Source organism: Athene cunicularia, assembly GCF_003259725.1.
Source record: "Athene cunicularia isolate RWA chromosome 4 unlocalized genomic scaffold, athCun1 chr4_part2, whole genome shotgun sequence".
In the NCBI taxonomy this organism is placed as follows: domain Eukaryota; kingdom Metazoa; phylum Chordata; class Aves; order Strigiformes; family Strigidae; genus Athene; species Athene cunicularia.
Genome location: NW_020799099.1, coordinates 32,617,807 through 32,642,205, shown reverse-complemented (window position 1 = coordinate 32,642,205; position 24,399 = coordinate 32,617,807). Strand labels below are relative to the sequence as shown.

General features: G+C 38.8%; 1 protein-coding gene across 5 annotated transcripts in view; it reads right to left on the bottom strand.

Annotated features, from left to right (window-relative positions):
- The window catches only part of PTPN13 (protein tyrosine phosphatase, non-receptor type 13), a 111,808-nt gene that overhangs the window by 18,764 nt on the left and 68,645 nt on the right, over positions 1-24,399 (bottom strand). For 4 of the 5 annotated variants that reach the window (XM_026847680.1, XM_026847681.1, XM_026847683.1 and 1 more), the window contains 20 exons: positions 23,733-23,807; positions 23,449-23,623; positions 22,289-22,442; positions 21,997-22,135; positions 21,452-21,604; positions 19,958-20,140; positions 18,656-18,818; positions 14,206-14,629; positions 13,956-14,053; positions 12,082-12,138; positions 10,705-10,797; positions 9,237-9,344; positions 8,380-8,511; positions 7,552-8,018; positions 6,445-6,585; positions 4,471-4,564; positions 3,625-3,710; positions 2,628-2,790; positions 1,481-1,695; positions 1,293-1,391 (listed from right to left, as the gene is read on the bottom strand). In XM_026847680.1, the coding sequence (XP_026703481.1) occupies positions 1,293-1,391; positions 1,481-1,695; positions 2,628-2,790; positions 3,625-3,710; positions 4,471-4,564; positions 6,445-6,585; positions 7,552-8,018; positions 8,380-8,511; positions 9,237-9,344; positions 10,705-10,797; positions 12,082-12,138; positions 13,956-14,053; positions 14,206-14,629; positions 18,656-18,818; positions 19,958-20,140; positions 21,452-21,604; positions 21,997-22,135; positions 22,289-22,442; positions 23,449-23,623; positions 23,733-23,807 (3,219 nt within the window). The remainder of the gene's footprint in view (positions 1-1,292; positions 1,392-1,480; positions 1,696-2,627; positions 2,791-3,624; positions 3,711-4,470; positions 4,565-6,444; positions 6,586-7,551; positions 8,019-8,379; positions 8,512-9,236; positions 9,345-10,704; positions 10,798-12,081; positions 12,139-13,955; positions 14,054-14,205; positions 14,630-18,655; positions 18,819-19,957; positions 20,141-21,451; positions 21,605-21,996; positions 22,136-22,288; positions 22,443-23,448; positions 23,624-23,732; positions 23,808-24,399) is intronic. The other variant, XM_026847682.1, reaches the window with a different exon arrangement.

Below are 24,399 nucleotides of genomic sequence, written 5' to 3'. Positions count from 1 at the left end.
TTGGTCAAGACAAACTGTGCAAAACTTTAAAACATATAATGCTAAAGAACTGTAAATTCACCTAAGGAAAACAAATATACTCCTGGCTTTAGCCTTGGAGAGTCTCCTGACAGATGCCTTTAAGTATGCCCAGCAGTCACCCAGGCAATTATCATGAAATCCCTTCCAACCAGAACACGCAGCTGATGCTTCCAGTGCAAGTGAAGTCGAAGTAATCTCACAGAGGAAAGAAACAGGGAAGTTTTCAAGCAGAAAGCTACATAACAGATGACAAAAACTATGATAATTTATGTCAAAAGGAGACATTCAGCCAAGTTACTAACTCCTGTTAGAATGAAGTACAGTTTTGTCAATAATCACATATTCCCAAGAATGATGTCAGCTAGCAGACACACAAAGTTTAAAAGCTTCATTTATTCTTTTATGACCAAATTCTTCACAAACACACCGATCTGTGATAATGTAATAAACAAAAATTATCATTCGTTTATTGGTTTTTCTCTTCTTTGAGTATATGCACTGTTTTATTAGTTATTCCATACTACATCAGGTTCATTACAGGACTAGTCATTTGTATTATTAGTTTGTTCAGTTGATTTAACTTCACTTAAGTTCGTATTTGTACATTTAAGCTTCTGTCATCAGACTTTAATGTTTTCTGTTTGAAAATTAAAGTAACTTAAACTGAAGACTCATCACCATTAGTTTTATACTTGCCTGTATTATGGAACACCTACTTAACAGGCAGATTCCCCTCAACATTCTCTGTTGCTAAAACACATTTAATTTCCACTTATTTCAACTATCCTGAAATGGTAGTCTGTTCTTTTGATTTACTTACTGGAGCATTTTAGTCTTTCCAGTAAGTAAATACGTCAATCTTTTCCTTGGTTTTACATGCATCAATGCCAGACAAATTGGTGTTTCACAGAATATTCTTCACGTATATTACGGAAATATTCAATTTCTATTTGGGATCAACTTCAAGCAATTGGGCTGAAAAGAAACTCCCGCCACCAAAACAGTGTATTAAGCTAATTTCCATGTCTTAAGCCACAAAATGGAAGGGGACCACCCCCCCACCCTCCATTAAATCCTTCATTTTTTCACATTTCCACAAAACACTTGGTACACTCCTGAGGAATTTACCATAAGAATCATGTTTCTGTGAGCACCCTCCCCATCTTTCCATCCACATCTTGCATTTAACTAACATACCCACCCAACTGAATAAATTAACCTTCAAATAACACTTAAAAAAAAAAAAAGTAATTATATGCCATACACCTTACCAGCAAAGAAGGATCGATGTCTGGCAGTATACCAGATGGTGGCCGACAAAGAAGAAGAGAGACTTCTGGAGATGTTCCCCTCAGAGCAGAGATGACTTCCTACAGCCACAGTGGGATTCATTATTAGATGCAGACCCCCAAGACCTGCGTGACTACTACAGCATAAGTTTCATTACTAAGATACAAACCTGCTGGGATAAACCCTTCAGTGATGCCCCATTCACTTTCAGAATGACGTCCCCAATTTCTATCTGCCCACTTTCTGCGGCAGGCTGCCCGGGGAAGAGCTTTTTCACCCTCACAATAGTTGAGCCCAGTTGCTCTGGTGTAAGGTTATCTTCACGGCAGAAACTGAACCCAAGGCCCGAGCTATTCTTCAACAGCTTTACCTCAAACGTGTTCTCTGCAAAAGAAACATTAATTTATTATTTCCTACAGCGTGATGGCCATAAAACCATAAAAAAAAGTGGCTGGCACTCTTACTCCAGACAGGACAATATGCACTCTCCCCCTCACAGGGTTCTTCCACTTTACTAAACACAAGCATTATCTAAAAGATCCCTCCAAGTTAGAGAGGACAACGAGGTGATCATGACTTCTCAGTCTGCTGGCTCGCCCCGACAACATCCACAGAAAGCCAGGGTGTCTTCACTGCTCCCCAGGAAGTCCATTAAGGAGCCTGTTAAAGCACAGTGTGACACAACCTTGCTGGCCACTGATCAGATATTAGTAAGAGCATAAACTGGAGGTCCTGGCAGATAGGATAAATCCCTATCAGGATTATGCAGGAAAACCAAAAGGCATCTGCAGGGGTTTCCCCATCTGGGTAGGCTCCCCTCCACTTTCACAGGTGTCCAGCAAGAGAAGCTGAAATATGCCAACCTTAAGCCAGCTACACAAATACTCTCTTTATCCAGCTCTTGATGTCTTCTCTCACCTAGACAGGAACAGCAGGACCTACAAAAGCTCTCATCTACTTTTGAGTATCTTAACCTCCCCTCGGCACTCCTTAGCAGCACCAGAGATAGCAGCACCCCTTTTACTCCAACCTTGTTACAGCCCTGGCCAGCAAGGCTGGTGAAATTGGGAAACAAGAAGCAATGAGATAGAAAACACTTAATAGTAACTAAACAAAGTTACCAAGTTGTGAAAGGAAATCTTAAAAAACAAATGGAACAGCATAAAAAACAGAAGAGACTGCATTATCTGTAGGGGCTTGGTATAGACTCCTACCAGCTCTTTCTCCTGTCTTTCTATTCTACAGATTTGAAGGGAAGTATTATAATAACTAAAGGATGCTTTGAAAGTTCAGACAATTATCCTGTGTGACCTGACCTGAAGTGACAAAGCTGTAATCTTTGGCATTTGTAGTTTTTGTTGCTGGTTTCTCCTGTGGCTCACATTGCCCCACCTGATTTGGAGGCGTGCATTGTGGTGTTACTGGAGCATGAACCTTGGCCACTGAAAGCTGACCTTTTTCCAACAGCAGATGCACCACCTAAAGAGATGAAACATTCTCCAATTAACTGGCAGTGGTCATGGAGATAGCACAGACTGGAGCACATGTTTCTTTCTAACTTGTCAGAGCCCTAAATTTTACAGCAGCAAGCCTTATAGACACCTTCATCCCCATACATTCTCAATGTGTTCCTTACTTTAAGGGCTGTGACAACCTCCAAAATACACTACTGGACTTGTAAGATACTCACCAACAGAGTAAGAAAGGGTTTTCTTCCAGTAAGGCTGCGAGGGGGGGTTAAGAAGTGTCAAAAGTGTCATTTGCTCATGCATATGGGAAATATAGTTAAAAACATTTTATAAAGTGAGCAAAATAATAGTCCTTAGCAGCTCTGAATGTGTACATTCACTGGCTATTTTCAGGTATGCATGAGCTTCCACATACGAAGCAGTTGCCATAAATAGCACTATTAAATGAGGAGACACCACTGGCAGAATTCAAGTGCTATCCAAAGACTCAACTAAAGCTGTTGACACAGCATGCAAACACAGCTGCATTTAGAGAGGCCCTTGTCTCCTCAGTGATTCAGATTTGGGACTGGTATGTAGTTTGCTGCTACAGCTGTTTTTCCACCCGTGCTGGCTTTTTACCTATGAAGCCCAGGGACAAGGAGAAACCAACCCCATGCAGACCTCTCACCCACACAACAGAGCCAGAATTTCGCTGGGGTGAGAAGTGAGACTTGAGGCCCAGGAAGCCAAGAAACCTAAGAAAGCACACCTAAAGCAACCAGGACACTGGGGACAATTCCAGTCTTCAGGTAACTTTACCTCTGGTTTACTACAGGTCAGAGTAGAACCAGCAGCTGCTTACCTGCCCAGTGTTTCTCAGTGTTTCAACTGCTTGCTTATGGGTAGCACCTTCCAAACTAATCCCATTGACTGAGAGCACACGGTCACCTACAAATGATTAATAATTTAAGAAAAATTAGGCAGAACATAATTGATAAAATATTGATGATGCACAGAAACCTTCAAGTCTCAGCTAACAAGGACAGTTATTGAAGTATATTTTCCATCCCCTCCACACTCTGAGTCAAGAAGAGAACATTGCAACTAAACTATACAGTTGATCTTGAAGGGTCTTTTCTAGCCTAAATGATTCTATGATTCTGTGGGATAATCCCATATCAAAGCTAGTGTTAGCCATCAGAATGATAGCCTGCCACAAAGCTCAGGTTCTCTCAAGTCTACAGTGGGAATTCTCACTTCAGTAAACAATGTGGCCTAGCTTATAAATAAGAAAAGCCGTAACAACTGATTTTTTGAGTTTCCCAGCATGCCAAGCAACAAGGCCACAAATAATACAAAGCCCTCTCTCTCCATGGCTGGAACAGAGCAGGCTGCATTAGGGGAGAAAAAATAAAAATACTGCAGCCTATCTCTTATTTTTCCCCTCTGCAGTCTCAGTTTTCTGTTGATTCTGCAGTTGTTCACCAGTTTTTTTCTAATCTTCACCTGCAGAATTTGCTATCAAGGCAATATTTAAAATGACAACTGCAAATGCAGTAGTTTGGAAAAACGGCTCTTCTTCCTCAGGAAAAAGACACAAAGAAAGGAGGCAAACAGAGTTCTTAACTTCTAGGCCACAGGGTATCAACTCCATCACAGACAGTTATCTGCCCTTTTTTCACATCAACTGAAAGAACTGAAATACTACCTTTTTCTATTCTGCCATCTGCTTCAGCTGCTCCCTTAGGAATGATCGCTTTCACATAAATGCCACCATGCCTTATGCTAGTATTTACACCACCCTAAATGGAAAGCAAAAACATGATTTGTTAGTCTTTTTGCAGTTAGAATACTTAGTAACTAAACAGTGTCATGCAAGGAAAACTGTACTCAGGAAGCACTTGGGCTACTGGCATGTAAAAAGAATTGCCAAACTGTGTCAAAACCAAAACGTTGCACAAAACACGTTTTTGCAGTCATGCAACTTATTGCAAACGAAGCTGGGTGGGAAGATTGTAAAAACATGTTGCATCACAATGCAAACGCATCCAAACCAAATAAATGTCTTTCAGCAGAAACTTGTCTGCATTATGCCAGACTTTACATGCTTGCATGCATACCAAAGCTCAGAGATGTGTGAGGGCACAGCATGCCAAAGCAGAAGATGCATACCCATGCAGTGTCCTACTCCAATACACCCTCTCTGATGTAACAGGAACTAAGGAGTGCTGCTTTCTCTCAGTTCCGTAGGTTTGAAGGTCTAAGCTGAAAAAAGTCTGCCCAAGCTCAAATGGCATTTATTTTGAAGGGCCTCAGCCTTTCTGCTCACTGCAGGGGGGTTGGACTAGATGGTCTTTAAAGGTCCCTTCCAACTCAAACTATTGTATGATTCTGGCTCACTGCTGCATTATCAGTGCTTCTCCACAAACTTGGGAGGGAAGAGGGAGACCAACAGTGTATTAACGTTCACTCCCAAAGCATACAGTATTACATGGGAAAATTTAAAACACAGAACTAATTGTATACCTCTTCTTCTCACCATTGTACAAGAACGGAGGCAGAATGGAGGCTGAAAAAGGAAAGGTCAATGAAGATACCACTTGGTCAGACGTTAAGGGGAACGTCTTTATCAGTTGGTATCTTCTAATGTTTTCGACAAAGCCAGTGCATGCTCACTGCAGGCTTGATGCTACTCAGTAACCAACTCCTGCTGAACTTTTGCTCTTCCAGCTGCCTCAAGTTATAAGCTTGACAAAGCAATATGACTTTGAATAGGCTGGGATGCTAAAATAATAGTATTTCATTCTGCTCCTCTTACAATACTAGCTGTATATATGAAAACAGTGCTAGGCTTGTGAATTGGCATTCCACCTACATGCTGATCTGCATGGCCACATTTAGAAAAAGGCCAACTTATTTTTAGATATAAGGAGGCAGTGAAAGCCACCAGTTTTGAACTCCAGCTAACAACTTCTATTATTATAATTTAAGCATTTTTTCCTTTTCAAATTACTGTGTAGTCCAGAGATCAACTAGAGATAATATTTGAATATTAAAATACCAGAATGTATTTCTGAACACAGTATGAGAACAGGAGCCATGAAAAATGTACGCCTCCGTTATAAATCACTCTCCTCTTCTGTGAAAAGCCACTCTGCAGTATGGCAGGCCCTAAACATAAACTACCTTCAAAATTTTATAGCCCAAAGAGAAATTAGTCCATTAGAAATACATTTTTGTCTCATATTGCAAGAAAGCCATGTCAGCATACTGAACATAGTATATGTGTGTGGATGTGCATTGATACTCTTAAGTAACACTACAGCTTCCACTGCTTGCGATGCTGGTCAGGGAAGGTCTTATTTCTCTCCCTTATAAATTAGCCACATTATTAGGTAGCAAGGGACAAAGAACATGTTGCTTTTTGTACTCACAAAGCAGTGTCTGTGACAAGATTCTATTAGGACTTTAGGGTTCTACCATAATACAAACAAGAATTACTTAAAGGGCAGATGACAAGAGAAGGGTTATAAAATAGTATTACTTTTCAGCTTTGGTAAGATTAATCACACATCAGTATAACTATATACTTAATATGACTCCAGAAAATATTTTGCTTCCTTGTAATTTAGCAATTTAATGGGTTGCTGGGAGTAGAGAAAAAGAGAAAACATCTAAAAACCTTGTCAAACAGTACCGTGACACTTATTCCCAAGCCGTTATCTTTTTTGGCTAGTTCAACCTCAAAGATATCTCCAGGTTTAAGTGTTGCAGTAACCTTTTTAGAATTCATTTTGTTTGCTGTATTCGCTGAGGAAGATTCCTTTATTTAAGAAAAAAAAAAAAGAAACAAACAAAACAAAAGAAAAAACAATTTGCCATTAGAACAGAAGTTTACAGTTAAGACCCTAAAGGGTGTGTTTCTGAGTCAGATGCAGCCAAAAGGAGTCCACATGGCAAAGTGCCAATTAGCAAGACTCATAAGGCTCACTGTTTTAACTCCTCCATTGCTGCCTCTGAACATGTTTATTACAGAAGTGTGCTTGGTCTTCAGTAGCTGAGACTATTGCCAAAGTGAGTTGGTCACAGAACACAGAAACTATAGTACTTCAATATCAGAGCAGCCTAAGGTCTGTTGGATTAATTTGCAGGAGCTACCACAAATTGATCAAATAATGTCCATCAGCTGAAAAAAGGAATCAGTGGAAGTTTGGAATTAATTAGCAGTACTTGCCATTGTGTACTTTTGGAAAGGTGAAGCAGCAAGCTGTTTCTGTTTAGAGTGTGGCTCACTGCTGAACTTCACTACACAAGAGCAGTTTTCCATGGATTAGATCAGTCCCAAAAGAAATGAGTTCTGCTGCTACCCATTCCAGATGCATCACTACTACTTTAAGAAAAAACTTAATTTATCTGCTAGGTAAATAAGCTTACCTCTAGGGATGGTCACTAGACTATGATCATATTAGATGAACACACAGAATTAAAAGGATGTTTTCTATACTATACACTTGTCCCAAAGCACAGTCTGCCTCTAAGTAAGACATGCCCATCTTGTGACACTGGAAAGCTGGGAAGTTGTTTCAAGTTACAGCAGTGATTTTCTCAATTTATTTCAAACAAAATCACCAAAGTATTAGAAATTAGCTATTAGCATTTGCCATTAGAAGGATAAGCTGCAGGCTAGGCTGTCCTCCTCTCACATCCTTTTACCTTATTCACACTCAGTCAGCTATTTCACTACCACTATTGTAAGTGATGGGAAATATTTGTAAGGAATACACTATGCCTTTTTAGCTTGCTGTTGCTCCTGACTGCTGGAATAAGTCGCTTCATCCATGTCAGAATCCCCTCGGTCAGAATATTCCATGGATTCCACCAGCCCTGGCCCTTTATTTTTTGTTCGAGTACTGTCAGATGAGGATCTTCTCTTCTCGTTCATTTTAAAAAGCCCAGACTGGGAATCATTGTAATGCTGAGGATCCTGCTGGGCTCTACCACTTGCACGTTTGCCAAAGCAGCTGGCTGGCTGGCTCTGGGACAGGCTAGCGCTCTCGGTTCGGGAATCCTGGGAGCTCACACTTCCATCCCGCTTGCCTCCTGACAAACGAGACAGACTGCCTGAAACAGGCCTCTGGTGACCACGGGATCGGCTGTGTTCTTCTGAAGAGGACTCTGCCTCATTGTCCTGCACCAGCGACGGCCTTCTTAAATAACCCCTGGTTCCATTACTGAAGTGTGCAGCGTTAGATGACTCTGGAAATCAGGAGACAAGACAGTCACATTAGCAGCTGGTAACATCTTATCTGCAGCATGACACAAATTTCTCAGTTTACAGCCATGTAAGGTTTCACCCTTTCATATTAGGCAGAACACTGTTTGAGATGCAACTGTGTGTCTTCACCAAAGGTTACTGTAACACACTTTCAGAACACAATTTAAAGCACATACTAGCTGGGGTTGCTTACACAAGTGACTGCAGTTAGGGTGGTGTTTTATGGCTCCGTTGATCATGGTAATTTTAAAGAAATGCAGGAAGTATTTTACAAAAGGTGTCAGAGAAGGGAGAGTACTCAAAGAACAACTTGTCAATAGTAAGGCATATTATTCTCTGTACCTTTGGCTGGTTTGTCCTTGGGCTGAGAGATAACAAGTGTCACATCTTCAGGTGCATTCTCCAAAATTTCTAACGCTGCATGGTGGCTGACACCTTCTAAACTTGTGCTATTTACGGAGATTAGTCGGTGTCCTGCACAAAAGGGTTTGTTCAGATACAATCCAACATCTACATTTTTATCCATCAGTGAGAATGTGGCGTACAGGTCTGAAAAATCTCTACACAATGCATGGATTAAAAATTACTAAATTCAAGTGATGCTGAAAAAAAAAAAAAAAAAGAAACCCCAAAACAAACCACAAGAAGTGGTTATGAATATTTCCTCTTTTTAAACTTGCCAAACCTTTCATATAATGATTTCTATCTTCTCTTCTGCTGTAAGAAAAGTGGATGCAAAAGCAAAAATCAAGAAATGAAATAAGCAGTTCAGTTCAAGGCACAGATTAAAATGAAAAAACACCAAACAAAACAGATATTAAATGAAATGGATTTTCTTTCTTGCATCCACCTCCATAGTAGTCATATGGTTACATTCACTTTTTCCAAAATTAAAGTACGTATTTGGAGTTTTAAAAAAAAGAATTTACAAAGCATCTATAGAGACCCAAAGAGCAAGTAAAGCCCTTATCTTTACATGTACCTTTAATTTTCTGCTACTTCAAGCTTTATCATTTTTTTGGAATTATTTTTGTTTCTGTATAGTTTAACAAAGAAGTAGCACCAGTTTTCAGAAGTTATCCAGAATGAAGGTCAGCATTATTAAGGGAATGACACAGCCATAGATGGAAATAGTACTGCATATGTGTCTGGCCTTTTTTTTCTCCATGTATACACCTTTTCTTCTTTACTCTATTCACCTGGCTTTAGAGATCCTTCCAAATCAGCTGGCCCTCCAGGAATAACTGAATGAATAAAAATTCCGAGATCAAGTTTCCCTGTCTTCTCTCCACCAACTATTTGAAAACCTATTAAAAAGACCCAAAGCAGACAAAAATATCAGTGACCACAGTGTAACTTAACACAATACAAGTCCGTATTTCAAAATGGACAAAAATATAGTCATACTAATAAGTGTAAAGTAAAAAAACTATGCATCTCAAAGAATTCTACACAAAAATAAATGGTAAAACTTTGTTGACTAAGCTTTACTGCATCCCCTGTTTTTGAGAAACTGATTCAGACTTTGTCTAGTTGGCTTCCCAAAAAACCCCAACAAAGGCTACAGAAGGCAACTGTGGCAATAGAAACACACATGCAGACAGATGACATGAAATGGACATTTGCTGACCAGATGAAATGCATTTTCTCTTACTTCAAAATTTCTGGTTTTCTCCATTGTTAGATGCTTCACCTAAATGTTTGACCCTGGTCTTAAGAATCGAATTTTTCAACTCCCTGTTTTCTTTTCAGGCTTCTAATCTCTTTCTGTTAATTCTACCAGGATAGAATACTGAGAAGTATGCTCAAGATAAAAAAACAACAGAAAATAGAAGGTATCAGATCTTCTTTATTCTAGTTAAAACAGCAAAGTACCACAGATTGCATGGGGAAGAGACAGAAGAAACTGTGCATTTCATATAAACTTACTTCCTTTTTGGTCAACTCTAAAGTTACTGTGCAGGGTAAACACAAAATATTAGTCCTGTAGGCTTTTTTCCCTCTCTTGAAATCTATGCAACAGTCCTATTCTGAATGACAGACAGAACAATGTCCCTAAGGACACTTCAGGGAGCCTCCCTAAAGCACAGTTCTGACACCAAATTATTCATTACTCATACAGGGAAAAATTATGTGGTTTTATGAAAAAACTCAGTGGTAGGAGGAGGAATGGAATGCAAACATCTTGTCTTCTATGTTCCTTAAACCTCAAAATTAGTGTTCCATCTGATGATATTGCAAGAGTAAGAAAATCACTCCACAATTAGGTCATAATGGCTTTATAATGTGCTTTTTAAAATATAAAGCTTTCAAGCGGTCACAGCTGTGAGGTGTCCACATAGACAAATCTTGTGCCTGAACAGAGATAAACTTTAAAGTCCAACTTTTATGACTAGTTCACAATATAAATACAATCCTAAACATACAGTATGAAAAAACTATGAGAAGAACTTTTCTTAAAGTTTGCTTAACATCACTCAAAGAATCAGTAGCATGCACTATCAAGTCAGTCCAGGCTTCAGTATCCAAAATGATTTCAAAATAAAAAATTTGTCTGCACTGCTTTCCTCATTTCCACAATAAATACTTAAATACAGACCAGAAAAATTAATTTTGTTTTTGGCTTCTAGGAACACACAAGACAACAACAATTTTAAAGCCACTTACCTAAGCCAAATTTTTCATCCTTTTTCAAGTTCACCAAGGTGATCTCTCTTTCTGGCGAGGCAACTCTGTTCTGAGTTGTTTGCAGAGAGTCAACTGAAAAGCCAACATTTTGTGATCAGAGACCACCTGAATGCTTCCCTTCGGGTGTGCCTTGAAGTTCTATTCCATTAAGACAGACTACTTCTCCAATAATCTGAAAAGCTGTTCTGAACTAGTGGGTCCAACTTTCACCTTCCAAGTCATGTCCAAATAATTAAAAAAAACAACCCGAAACAACTCACCACCATTATAACTCACTCCCACATTCAGCAGTCAATCTTTTATCCCTTCTAAGAAAAGCATCTAGCATATTCTCTTGGAATCACAACACAATTGAGCCCTAGAATCTTCAAATTTATTAGTCTTGGTTCAGCAAGGTATTTAGATCTGTGTTTACATGCCCTGCTCAGGTAGGCAGGACATAAGCACATTGGTAAAAGTGAAACTGAGGCTTATTATATGAAATTATTAAAAGGTTACTCAGTGAGTTCTCTTAATGGTGGTGCTTTGTTAAAAAGTGACCAACATTAGAAATATCTAATAAAACCTAGTTTGTTTAAATCTATTTCCTCATTCACAACTCCACAGGCTGCTGATTATGCCTCTTACAAAATCTGAACACCTTCACAATAGATTTGTGTGACTTCTGAGGGTTCCCAACAGGCTGAAGTAGATACAGGCACTTAAGAGACAGAAGAAGCATGATTTGGAAGAAACCCCAACCAATCTCCTGAAACTTCAGCAAATGCAAACATACTGTAAATCTGAACTCATGAATTTGCTACCTTGAGAAGATACAACTCATTTGGTCTGGAGTGTCTGGCATACTTTTGCCTTAAGTGGAAAATGGAGTGGCACAATGGCAGAAACCTACTGAGCTCTACACACTGGTACGAGCAGAAAACAGTGGTGCAAGAGAGTGACAGACTGCACCACCTGGAGAGGGAGTTTTTCTCCTACAAAACCAAATCAAACCAAAAGAGTAAAAGAAGTAAAAAGAAAACAGTCTTCTTAGGCCAATAACCAATAACCTCACAAGTAACAGGAAGGGGCTTTGAAGAGCATGGTATGTTAGGTAACAGCACTCTTCAGGTCTCAAACTAAACAGACACTATTCATGTTTGAAAAATATTGGACACAGATGTCAAAATCTCCCCCAAGCAGCAATCCAAAAGAAATATTAGGAATGTATTTAGTAGGAAATGGTCCTAGACAACTAACTGGGAGAGGTATTTGATTTAGAGTAGCAAGGAAACAGGACAGGTGGAACAGTGAAGTACTTGAGTGTTTCACAAACTGACTGGATTAGTTCCATAGGCATATTATTTATCATCTTACCACTCTCTTTTAACAGCACTGATGATGGAAGATTTCCTGAAGAATTCATACTAACACCTGTGACATGAATGGAAATATCAAGACATTGTTATTTTTTATTTTTAATACAAAAGCTACAAAGTAGTATTTCAGACTTTACACAGTACATGTGACATCATTCACAATACCAGATTACTTACTTTAAAAATGAATAATCATGAAAGTAGTTTTGGATTAGCAAACCAAAATCACTCATGTGCTTTGATTGTAGTTCAATGTTCAGACAGATGGCAGCTCACACAAAGACGAAGAATTAAAGAAAGGACAGAGATTTGTCCTTTACAGCCACTGTTAATTTCAGATAAAACTAATGGGTCTTTAAGAAACTAAATGAAAGACTAAATTTTCTAACAGGATTGGATGAACACGCCTAACCTAATGAACCAACACAACAGGAGCGTTAGGATTTTGTACAAGCAATTTGAACCAAGAATTTGGTATGCATACAGGATCATATTCTCTCTGATATGATCAATGCCAAGCAAATACAGCCATACTTTAAAGAGGATAAAATAATATACATACTAAGTTATGAAATTAAATGAGGTAAGATAACTCAAGCTTCTTAGGAAAGTAGTCCTGGCCTTTTTTAAATGTAACGTTTCAGCTGATGAGTTTTATCATGCAAAGAACGTTTGTCCCCCAGCACAGCCAATATGATTCTGACATGTAGGTAAGATCCTTATCAAAATTGCTGCCCAGAAGATTATGGGTAAGCACATGATAACACTAATTATAAAGCTAAAAGCAAAAGATAAATGGCTGCAACCTGTCACAACAGAAATTCACTCTTCAGTAGCTTATGCGCTCAGTACTGAAAAAACATGGTTCCCAAGTCAGTTCTGGTTTCAAGTGCAAGGGGGCAGATGCAGTAAGCGTTTGTATATCACACTCTGGTTTGGGTTTTCTTTTTTGTTCAGTTTTTCTTGGCAGTTTGTTTACACCTCATAAACATAACCTTCTTCCACTTCTTATGTTCTGTAACTTATCAATATTTTAATATTAAGCAAAGGCAAACCAATAAAAGCAAGTTAAAGCTGCAAATGTTTCAGTCATTGAAGTTTCTACTATTATTAGAGGGAACCTCCTATAACCAGAAACTGATAATACATAGATATTAAAAATTAAAGTATGTGCGAGTTTAAGTCTATTTAGCTGCTCTGAATTCTATTTTTACTGCCTACTAAGACTATTTGTGTGCAATCCCATCCTCGCCAAGAAAATGGAGTAAGTAGGTCTGGCTTAGCTCATTACAAGAGTGTTTTTGTGAAACACCCAATGCACTGGGTAAAAAAAAAAAAAAGGGGAAAAAAAAAAAAAAAAAAAAAGGTATCTAATTTATTATATCCAAATGAGACCACACAAAAGAACTGTGCAGTTACTGCTCAGAGGTCCTAGCCAATAGCCAGTTTATGCCAGAATGAATCCACTTCCAAAAGTCACTCCCTACAATCCTTTTCCAGAAAATACTAAAAAAGATCAAGCTTGACAAACAGACTGTGAAGACTAGCAAATTATTAAAAGATACATACAATAAAATGGCACTCTGAAGTGACAAAAAAGACGGCATTTTCTGGAACAGCTTTTACTGTCAAGTACTAATATTCTGAGCACCTGTGTGCAAGCTGGTGTTGTCCAAAACAGATTTTGATTCGTTGCAACAATTATTCGGGAACAACAGGTAACCAGCCTGGTTTACTTTAACATGTGATACTCTGCTCCCTTTTTCAAATTGAAGTATCATCATCAGTTGTTAAATATATCAAAGCATTACACACAAAGCAATTTTAGAGGTTAGTTATTAAATACAATAATATTATTTTTCGCATGCTGACCTACAACATAGGCTTGACCGGTATCTTCAATGGATGATGAGTCTGATTCATTTTTCTTTCTTTCAGGGCTTCTACTTAAACCTGCATGAGATTTTGAACTTAAAGAGGAGAAGGAAAGAAGGGGAACCAGAGAGAGGGAAGGGAAGGATCAATGTAATAAAATAATGGTATGAATAATAAATCAAAACTGATTCAAAATGTACATTGACTGTACACAAAGATATTGCAGGGTGGTCAGAGAGACTCTTACTTGCTCAGTTTTAATGCTCCTGCTGCTGATCCAGTATCAAATTTTGGCATTTGCTGAAAGACTCTTCCCATTATGTCTTCTATTTTTTGGGGGGAAGAGTCCAAAGCAGTAATAATATTTTTCCTTGGGGGATAAACTGAGATGTGGCTCTGACTCAGATCATGAAAGGACTTGCTCATAACCCTGGGTCTTTCCTCCCATGGAGTCTTCTCGTTCTTGTCCTTTGAAGAGCCAGGAAGTGGCTGGAAGAGTGAGAGCTCAGAGCAGGACAGCCTCTTCAGAATCTCTGCTTGAACAGACAGAGGTCGAACGGCAAGTCGGTTCAGAGTGCTGCTGGCCAGGCTCCCAGTACTGATTGCTCGTCCCATGTTGAAACCTTTGACAGAGTCTGCATGAAGGTTTAGGCTCCTAAATGAAGCCCTTTCTGTGGATTTTTTTTTTAAACCAAAAAACAGACAAATTTCAGTTATACTGCACAGCTAGTGTGATTTCCTTGTGTAAAGCATGCATTTTAAACAATCAACTCACACAAAGCGTATTTTCTCTAGATGCTCAAGTATGTATCATCATCAGATACATACAGTCACCTCAGGAAGCGAAGTGTAGAGTTCATAACATTACACTAACCTGACCATCTACTACACTGAAGCTGAACAACACAGAACAGCAGAATATTTATCCTCTTATAGTATGAAGACTCATATTCCCTTTTAAACTGCTGTGTGTTATATATAGGCACATAATCTTTCTGCAAAGCAAATAATATGTTCAAGTCAAGTGACCTGGATGACTTCCTTCAACCTGCTCATACAAATCTTTTCCAGAATTTGAATAAATAAGATTCCCTCACCTCTACACTATCAGATCCTACCAAACTTCCATCCATCCACTGCTTAGTTTTCCTTCCACAAGTCCCTGACAGGCTTATGGTACAGCTGCAAAGCTGTGATGGCTTGGCAGCATCTATACATGGTTAAAGAGCATCAGTTCACTCAGGTTCACCTGGGGACTTCCCCTGCCAGAAACAATGAAGAGAAAGCGTTGACTGGGATTTGCAAGACTTTTTGGACTCATGAACCAGGATTCCCTTAAGCAGCAGAGAAAAACAGGTTTTGGATTGTAATTAAATTACTGTCAGCTGAGTCGTGGGAACTGTCTGGGTGGATGCTCTTAGCTGAAAGCTAAAAGCAAGATAATATAACTTAGCCTAACCCGCTCTTAATTCAGAGCAAAGATGAGCAGGGCTCATTTCTATTAGCCTAACTGCCTCCTAAGGCTAGTAGTTAAGTTCCTTTGGTTTGGCTCTTGCACAGAAACTTGATAAGTTGTGGCAACATGCTTGCTGGTTAGAGCCTTTAAAGGAAATCGGGCCCTCTGAACCCTTCACAAACTTCACCTATGTCTTGGAGTCAGTTCACAGGGAAGTCTGTAAAACAGCAGTCCTCAACTGTGTATCTTTCTGATTTAGTGTTAACTAGAGAGTTTTTTTAAACTCTATGTACAGCTTAAGAAATAAGCTGCTTTAGGAAAGCTGCACTGTAACTCAGAAAATGATACTCTGGTACACATCATCCATTAGCTTTACTAAATGCCAAAGTAGTCACCTTTAAAGAGTGTATTTGGCAAATGCAACCTCAGCCCTGCCGTTCCAAAACACATTCCTCCCTCCAATACCTAGGGCAGGAATTAACTGCAACAGTAACGCATGCTTTCTCTATAATAGATAGGCAAACGGATAGAGAAGATTTAGTTGTGGAAGGTGTTTTTTGGTCCTTTTTTAAAGGTGAGTTAGTATACAGCTATCACTTCCTTACCCACACCAAATGCCTCCTTTGGCCATGGCCACCAGACAGACTAGATGAGCTACATAAGAATGGTTTTGCTTGATCAGACCAGAGATCCACAAATCTCAGTTTCCCAACTCCAACAGAGATAGCAATGACACTTGCTCTTGTTGTCTTCCCATCCTGGGGAAGAGCACCTTAATAAAATATTCTCAGATATCTTCTCCTGACATCGTACTTACCCTCTGCAAACACCAAACAGGACTTCCCTATGGATTTTGGATTAAAACTTTCACATCATTATCTCCATAGACATTAAGCCTTTCACACCTTCTGTCAATCCCTTAACTTAAAATTCTCATGTGCTCAAACTCTCATGTGCTCAGTAAGGCTGACTTAACCCTCACTTCATCTTTGCAGTTTTCTATGTCCTTTCAGGAATCCAAACATCTCTTAAAACTCAGTGCTTGGTTCTGTGCACTGCAGGGCCACAGATGTTGTGCAAAAAAGAAACCATCATTCCTCATGTTATAGTTTATCTGCTTTCCATAAAATTGTACCATAAAATTGCTAGCATTTAAAATTTATTTAAAAAAAACCTTTGTGACTCATCTCTTTCTATTCATGCAGAATGTTATTCAAGAGCCATTTTCCTTTTATCTTCCAAGCCTATTTCTTTCTATTAGATTTACATGTGTTAAAATGTTTTTTCCCAGGTCAATGAAGCCATTGTGCAAGTGAAAAACATGTCATGGTACATCACAGGGGCTATAACGTGCTCTCCCTTATATTTCCATCCTTTGCTGTTATGTTCCATGAAAATTCATTCACTGTCATCTATGCATGTCAGGCCTTATCTCAAAGTATTTTCTTCATTCATTGGCTGAAATCAAGGTGAGTCTTGCAAGACACTGTAAAACTGCATTTCTAAAGAATCTTCCAAAGCATGTTAATCTTCTGAAGTCTGCTACTCCACCCCACAAACACTGCAAGTGTTACAGGCACATGCTTGTGTTCTCTGTGCTGTTAACCCAGAGTCAGTTCTTAAGTAAGGAACTTTCAAAACGTACACTTCCTGCAGTGATCAGCCTTGAGTTAATAATATTGTCACCTGCCCTTTACTGTTTTGCTGAGTGCTTCTAACCCCCATTTTTTACTGACATTTTAAGGGCTCTGAAAAAAAATAAAAATACTTGATGCTTCTGTAGACCAAGAATAATGCTTTCTAAATACTGCCTGGGATTTCACTGCTCTAACGAGAAAAAGAAAAGCAGCACATACAGTTAATATGCTGTTTTGAATACCTGCTTCATCATTATTCTAATAACTGTATTGCTATATGCATGCATATATATATATATATATATGTATGTATGTATGTGTGTGTGTGTATACACACACACGCGCCCAGGAAAGAGAAATATGGCTAATCAATTTAGACCAGTGAAGTTATGACTAAAGCAGACTTTGTTTGAATTGTTTTTATTTCTAATAACTGACTAATGGAATTAACCATAATACTGATTTATTTGCTTCTGATTATGAGTGAGTGATGAAATTTGAAACCTCTGAATTCCACACGATCTGCACGGCAGAGAAGTAAACTATTATTTTCCAGACTCCCTCAGCACAACACATACTGCATCTGTAAGAGCAACCAAGTTTGCCTAGCCAAGAAAGCCTTTCATGCACCACTTTTTCTTTGCAATTCAGGATAAGCAACCATTAAGTTACAGAATAGTACAAAGGCACTTGGTCTTATTTTTTTGCACCCAACAGAATAGAAAAAAGGCTGCATAGTTGCCACATGCCTCCCTCATTCCACCCCTTTCTTTTTTTTAAAATTAAGAGATCACAATCTCCACAGCAATGGGGTCAAACTCCATCCCAGCTACACTGGTGGAAATCTGGATTAACAGCAACTGGAATGCAGACAGATAAAAACAGGGAACAAAGAATGAGCAGTCTGACAAAAATAGCGCTTCCAGGCCTCACTGCAGGCCAGCCAGCCAAGTGAGCTCTGCTCCAAATAGTGGAGAAATTGGTACAGGATTTTTTCAGTGGTTGCATTTTTTCCAATTAATATTTTCTATCTAAAAAGAACACCTTTATATTATCTGTTACACACAAATTAGATGACAATTCTGATGAAAACTGACTATCATCAGTGTTGCTCCTTAATAGGTCCATGAAATGTTAAGTGGAATAAGGACAGCTACACCCACAGCTTACAGATGCAACATCACAAAATGCTTGCTATTGTATTTGTCTCACATGATGACACCGTTTCATCTATGGTTCCACATTAAATCCGATTCATTTCGCATTAAACAAAAGGTAAAAATCCTATTATTGAAATATTTTTCTTTCTGAAAAAAATCCAAAAGCTATTAATCAAAAGGAAAATTACTATTAATGACCTATTTTTAGATTCCTTTTATTTTAGGGGAGCTACTGTGTGACCTACCAACTTTTCTTTTTCCCTTAAACAAATCCTAAACAAACTTAGCCAGCAGATATAGTATAAACCCTCCAAATGTAGAGCTACACATATATAGCACTCAGCAGAATTACTGAAGCTCAAGTTCAGTTTTTCACCACCAGCTTTTCAAGTTCAGCTACATAAACATTGCTACTAAAAACTAACACAGCATCACAGTCCTTACCAATGTCCTGAGTGTCTTGGTTGCTCTGCCTGGTTCTCATCTGTAGTTGGAACTTATGCTGGGAAGAACAGAGATGCAAAAGGTACTGGCAAGTCTTACTGTTGTCAGTCTGAAATGCGTACTTAATACCATCTGATGTGTTCTGCAAAGTTATTTTCTTCTTCTACATGATGGAGAAAAAAAAAAGTTGAAGACCACGATTTCTTTTAGCCTCCAAAGAATTTTATATTTGTGTACAGTTACAGCATTCAAACTTTCCTAAAGCAAAAATGCACCGATGGGAGAGATTTCTGTTAAAATAGGGGTTCAAAGTAATTTGAGATTTATGAAGTGGCACTTTAAAGCTACTTTTGAGCTAGCTAAGATGGTACTTTATTATTATTTCATCCATCTCTCTTACTGTTAGTGCTAATGACAACAACTAGTACTATTACATTTTGCAGGATGGAGTTTTCCAAAGCCTCTGAGGGAAGCAAAAGGGGTGCTGCCACTCAAAGAGAACTAGATCCCCACTCTAATTATGAAATCTTATCAGTTAACATTCCAGGTATTTGCTTTCTCTTTTTAGTAATTTTGAAACCTCAATTTACCAATTCTAGTTAAACTTATAGCATGGATGAAACAGGCTGTAGCTTTTCAATAAGGTATCAGAGTTAGAAGCTTTTCAATAGCTGTATAAAAGGTAAGCATCTGAAGCTCAACACCTCATTAAAAACTGAGATGACCACCAGATTATGGTGTACCCACTAAAGTTGGCTGGTGTCACCCAGATCAAGTGTCAGCCCCTGTCACCCATCATCATTTAACTACTCTTGTAAACATAACAACTTGAAAGCAACATAGGTGCAATCTCCTAGTTACACTGAGTACTGGAATTTACCAGTATCCAGTCCACTAATGCAGGATTCTCACTCTGGTGCTGCTTCACTATCCATGTCCCATACAGCAGCATGGGCAGATTGCCCCAAAATGCAGTAAATGGGCAGAGCTTCTCTCAGCCCTAGATCTATCTTCACAACAGCTCTTTCTTTAGAAGGCAGGGAAGCCACGTTTCACAAATACAGGTTTGCCAAAAGACAGGTAGAAGCTCAGAAGTATAGAATGCAAACTAAGAAAAAAAAAAAAAATCTTTAAAACACCAAAACTCCTATTTCAATCTCACAATACAACACAGATCAGTCACACATAGTCAGATTACACTGTAAACCAGCAGTTTAATTTGCAAAAATTACACACAAAATCAGATCAGGAGATACAAATATACACATGAGCACACACATAGAGGAGAAGAGACTGACTTACACTAAAGGATATTTTCTTTGTTTCTCTCCATGGGAAGCGTAGTACAGGTGTGCGGGCACCATTGTGAACTTCAAAAATAACAACTCCTTTGGAGCACACCCCCAGAAGGATACCTGTTTGGGATTTCTTCTCAGGCAACACATGATGAAGATGAACCCCATATTCTGTGAGCCTCTGACATAACTGTATAGATCAATGTAATGAAACTTCTGAGAATATGAAGTTAAGGCTATTACATTTTTTTTTATACCTCTATACAAACATTGTACTTCTGTATAAATATTTTAATATATGTGTGCCTATATACATATATGAATTTTAGGGAAAAAAGGTTTCTTTCTGCCTGGTGATTCCACTTACAGTTTACAGATACTACAGAGACACATCAGCTGCTCTAGAGGGTTTTAAGTCGTGGTAGTATCTCTTGACCTGCCAAACACTATAGCAAAGGAACCTAGCTTTTATTATTATAAAATCAAACAACGAAAGCATGAATTGAGAATACCTGTAAATCAAATTTGCACAAACAACTGTTGGCAACAAACTGGAACTAGCCAGATGCACCTGATATTGACACATTTCTTAAAACACAGAATTCGATTAACACTGCAATTCTGTGATCACATTAAGACATCAACACTGCCAAAAGATGCTGTTTCACTTGCTTTGCCCTCCGAGTCATTCACTCCTGTTGTCTCTTGATATAAAGAATTAAATGAGGGAACCTAATTGCTCTCCTCACCCCAACTGCAGTCATACTAGGTTTAGCTAGGATCAAGTCCCCTACTGTTGTTCTCTGTGGTTAAGTTACAAGAACACTTCTACCAAAGGAGCCTTAGAAGGGGCATAGTCAGCTGAGTGCCTCGTCCATCACCTTCTCAAATAGACTGTGGAACCACAGTGTGATGGTTATCCAGAGTCTCAGCAGCAAACCCTCACCTCCTGAACTCATTTGCAGCCATTGTATCAAGGCAGGACCTGATCATTATCTCATGAGTAACAGCAGCAAACCCCATAATTACAATTCTCAATGGATCCTTTTTGAATAAACCAAATATAATAGTTTTCCTATCACCTTACATAGTACCTGAAGTAGTCTGTTTGGTAACGCTTCTGGCTTGCTTCATACCAAGCACCATAAACAGTATTAGCTGTAACAAAACTTTTAATAATTTAGTTTTTTTTCTCTCAACAGAAAGAACAAAGGACGTAGGGAATGGAGGGTGTGCTGCCCTCCATAAAGAAATCATAGCTTTCTTTAGAGTGAACACAAGGATCAGGAATTGCTTTTAACTAGTTGGAGTTAAAGCAGGAAGACTACTGACCAGAAAAAAAAAGTGAAAGGACTTCCTTCCATCTATGATTTATTTTCCCTTGTAATGATGTATCTTTTGAAAAGATCTTTTCAGCTTCCTTTCTTCCAGTATTATTTAGAAGATGAGCTGAGGAATTTATTAAGTCACAGATTATGGAAGAAAACTGCTGCCCACTTACCTTCAAAAATTCTAACTCTGTCTCTTTTTCAGATGCACCTGTGTAAGTGCTATGCAATTTTGGCAGCTCCTCCTTGATGTAGGACAGATCTAGTCTCTCCATCACTCTAGCTGGGACATAGTGTTCTAGTCTGAAATATGACATGCCATGGACCTACAACATAAAGCATTTTTGTGATGGCATCTCCATATGCTGCTCTGAGCATGAATGAAACAAACATTAATTTTACAGAGAATCGTATATTACAACTGAGTAAGAAAAGGAATTCTGAATCTTATCCCTGACTCAGAGCTTAATTTCACATATGGTTTCTTCCTATTCAAGCCTGACTCCACTTCCACTGAAGGGAGAGAATCTTGAACTAGATTCTGCAACAGCCCTGTGTTAGACTAAAAGAAAACTTGTCCACAGCAAAAATTGCCAAGAGCATAACAGCTGAGCTTCCAGTCCAGGGCAGAGCGGTGAAGCATGTGTGGCAGCTCATAGTTCATTCTTTAATTAAGCAGCAAGAACATAGTTTCTCAAAGGTGAAACCAATGATGTACCTCAGCCTGGTAATCTCCATACTCAGCTTGAAGAGCTAGGGATGCTAATAACAAGGCTGTCTCATCATCACAGTGCATCCTGTCTTCCAGGATGTCCTTCCGCAACTGCAGGTAATACTGGTGACAGGTCAGTGTATGCCTAGAACAGGAAAACAAAACAAAAACCACAAAACACCCCACACCATCTTCGGTACTCTTCCTGTTACAGCAAATTTCCAGTATTTGATTAATATTAAATTTCTGTCCATAACTTAAGGGCTTAGGGGTTTAAAATAAATTTTCATACACTCACTGTATAAGACTGACATCATCCACAAAAAACTTGATGCGAAAAAACAGAGTGAAGTTGACAGGGGGCTTGTTCTTTTTCTTCGGTTCTTCTTTCCATCCTTCTGGAGCTACTTTACTTAGCTTTATATCAGGATCAACGAAGAAAAATTCATTGTCTGCCATGAATGTTAGAAAGGAAAGCACATGGGTAAAAAACATTAAAACCAAGTACTTTCTTCAGCTGGAGGATCAAAACAATTCTGAAATTTTGTTTTGAACAGTAAGGTTTTCTGTTGACTAACAATAAGCACAATAGCTGTGAAAGGGAACACCGAGTAAGGGCAGAAGAAATAATTTTACAGTTATCCTGAAGACACCGGTGGGAAAAAAAAAATGGAAAAAGTTACCTTCCATGACAGCTACAAAATAGAAGCTAGGGTTTCTTTAAAATTTCAAATTTCTTATCCCATAGGAAATCCAAAATCTGTAATTCCTTCTCTTCCTTACTACTTCTGTCCCATTCACATTTTTGCAAAATATTTTCAAGGCTTTCTAAACTGCCAAGAGCACTGGGAGCCTGCCATGGATAAAGTAAGCTCTTGGGCTGCTAAGGGCTTCTATCTCACACCAGTATTCTACATGTTACAGTTCTGCAACAGCCCGTGCGATGTGCTGGCAGGGAACTTGGAAGTAACACATTACTTCTGCCACAGTGGGGAAAAAAAAAGATCCAACTTCTCGTCTGTTCTAACAGCAAAAAATTAACACCTCAGGAGCAAATGTTTTACTCTTAAGACAACTCCCTCTATACAAGGGGCCCTCCTATGCATCCCAGTGGCTCTGCTGCAGGATTGCCTAGGGCATATTAACAGAACCCAAAGCCTTTTCACGTCCTTTCAGGGGTACTAGTCAAAGTGAAGGCAAGAAACAGCAGGGAAGAAAACTCAGCAACCAAAGGAAAAAGGCAGTTCAAAACAAGCAGCCATTACTCAGGCCAACATAGAATTTTATTGTGCAAAGTTGGTCTTCATTGAGGAATGTATTTTGTCTCAATAGAAGAGAACAGTACTCAAAGTGAATGTCTTGCAGATGCCAGGCAGTCTCTCCTTATCTCTTCTCAACACCACATAGCTAATAATTCTTATTCTGTACCTGTCAACTGCATCAAAACATTACTCTTACCTCTCAAAGTAGCCAATCCAAACAAGTGATGCTCCACCAAGCCAATATGGGCAACGACCATATCGAAGACATCTTTACATATCGTTTTGGTATCACAGGTCAGCTCCAGCTTCTGTCCACTTAGAAGCATCACATTTACTTTCCGTCTGCTGTCATCATTCTTCCCTTTCTTAGTCTGCGTTTTGTGAAATACAATTTCCCAACATTCACACTCTGTGATAAAAGTGCATTTGTTCATCTAACATACTTCCCCACCACTGGCAGCTGAATAGCCCTTTTCTTACCAAGATAGACTTTGGTAGATCCAAGGAGATGAAAGGCTCAATTGTCATTTTCACAAACTCAGGGCCAAAGAAATTCTGCAAATCATAATAGTATGAATGAACAGTGTTGCTAGAATGACTGAGGCACAGTTAACTCCTGTCTTGAAAATGCCATAAAGGAACCAAAGGCCGAAACTAAAAAATTACCCTGAACTCCTCCCATGAGCTGGTAAGTCTAAAGAACATGATTTTGCCAGATACCACTGGCAAGCTACAGTGATGGTGACATTACTCTGCATATTTTCCTTCCTTTGCAGGGTGAAAAACCCAGGGTTTGCAGATTGGAACCATCTGGGCTTATTTTAGTGAGCAACTGCCTGATACCGGAGTCTTGGTTCAAGTTTTCCCATCCTTAAAAAAAATAATGTCAATCCAATTCACTGAAAGCAGTGGCAGAAGGCAGCTGGGAAAGGAAAGGGAAGTCTGCATGGTAATTCTGGGTGAATCCAAGGGTCAAATGAATCCTCTCTACCTTTCTTTACCTTCTGGACTTGTTCATTTAATAAACTTGGATGCTGGTAGGACACCATTCCACTAAGAGAAATAATTGCAATATTCCAATAAGAGAAATAAAAGTAAATCGAAGTGGTTACCCCCCAGAATACAGAAGAAACCCAAATCTTATCAT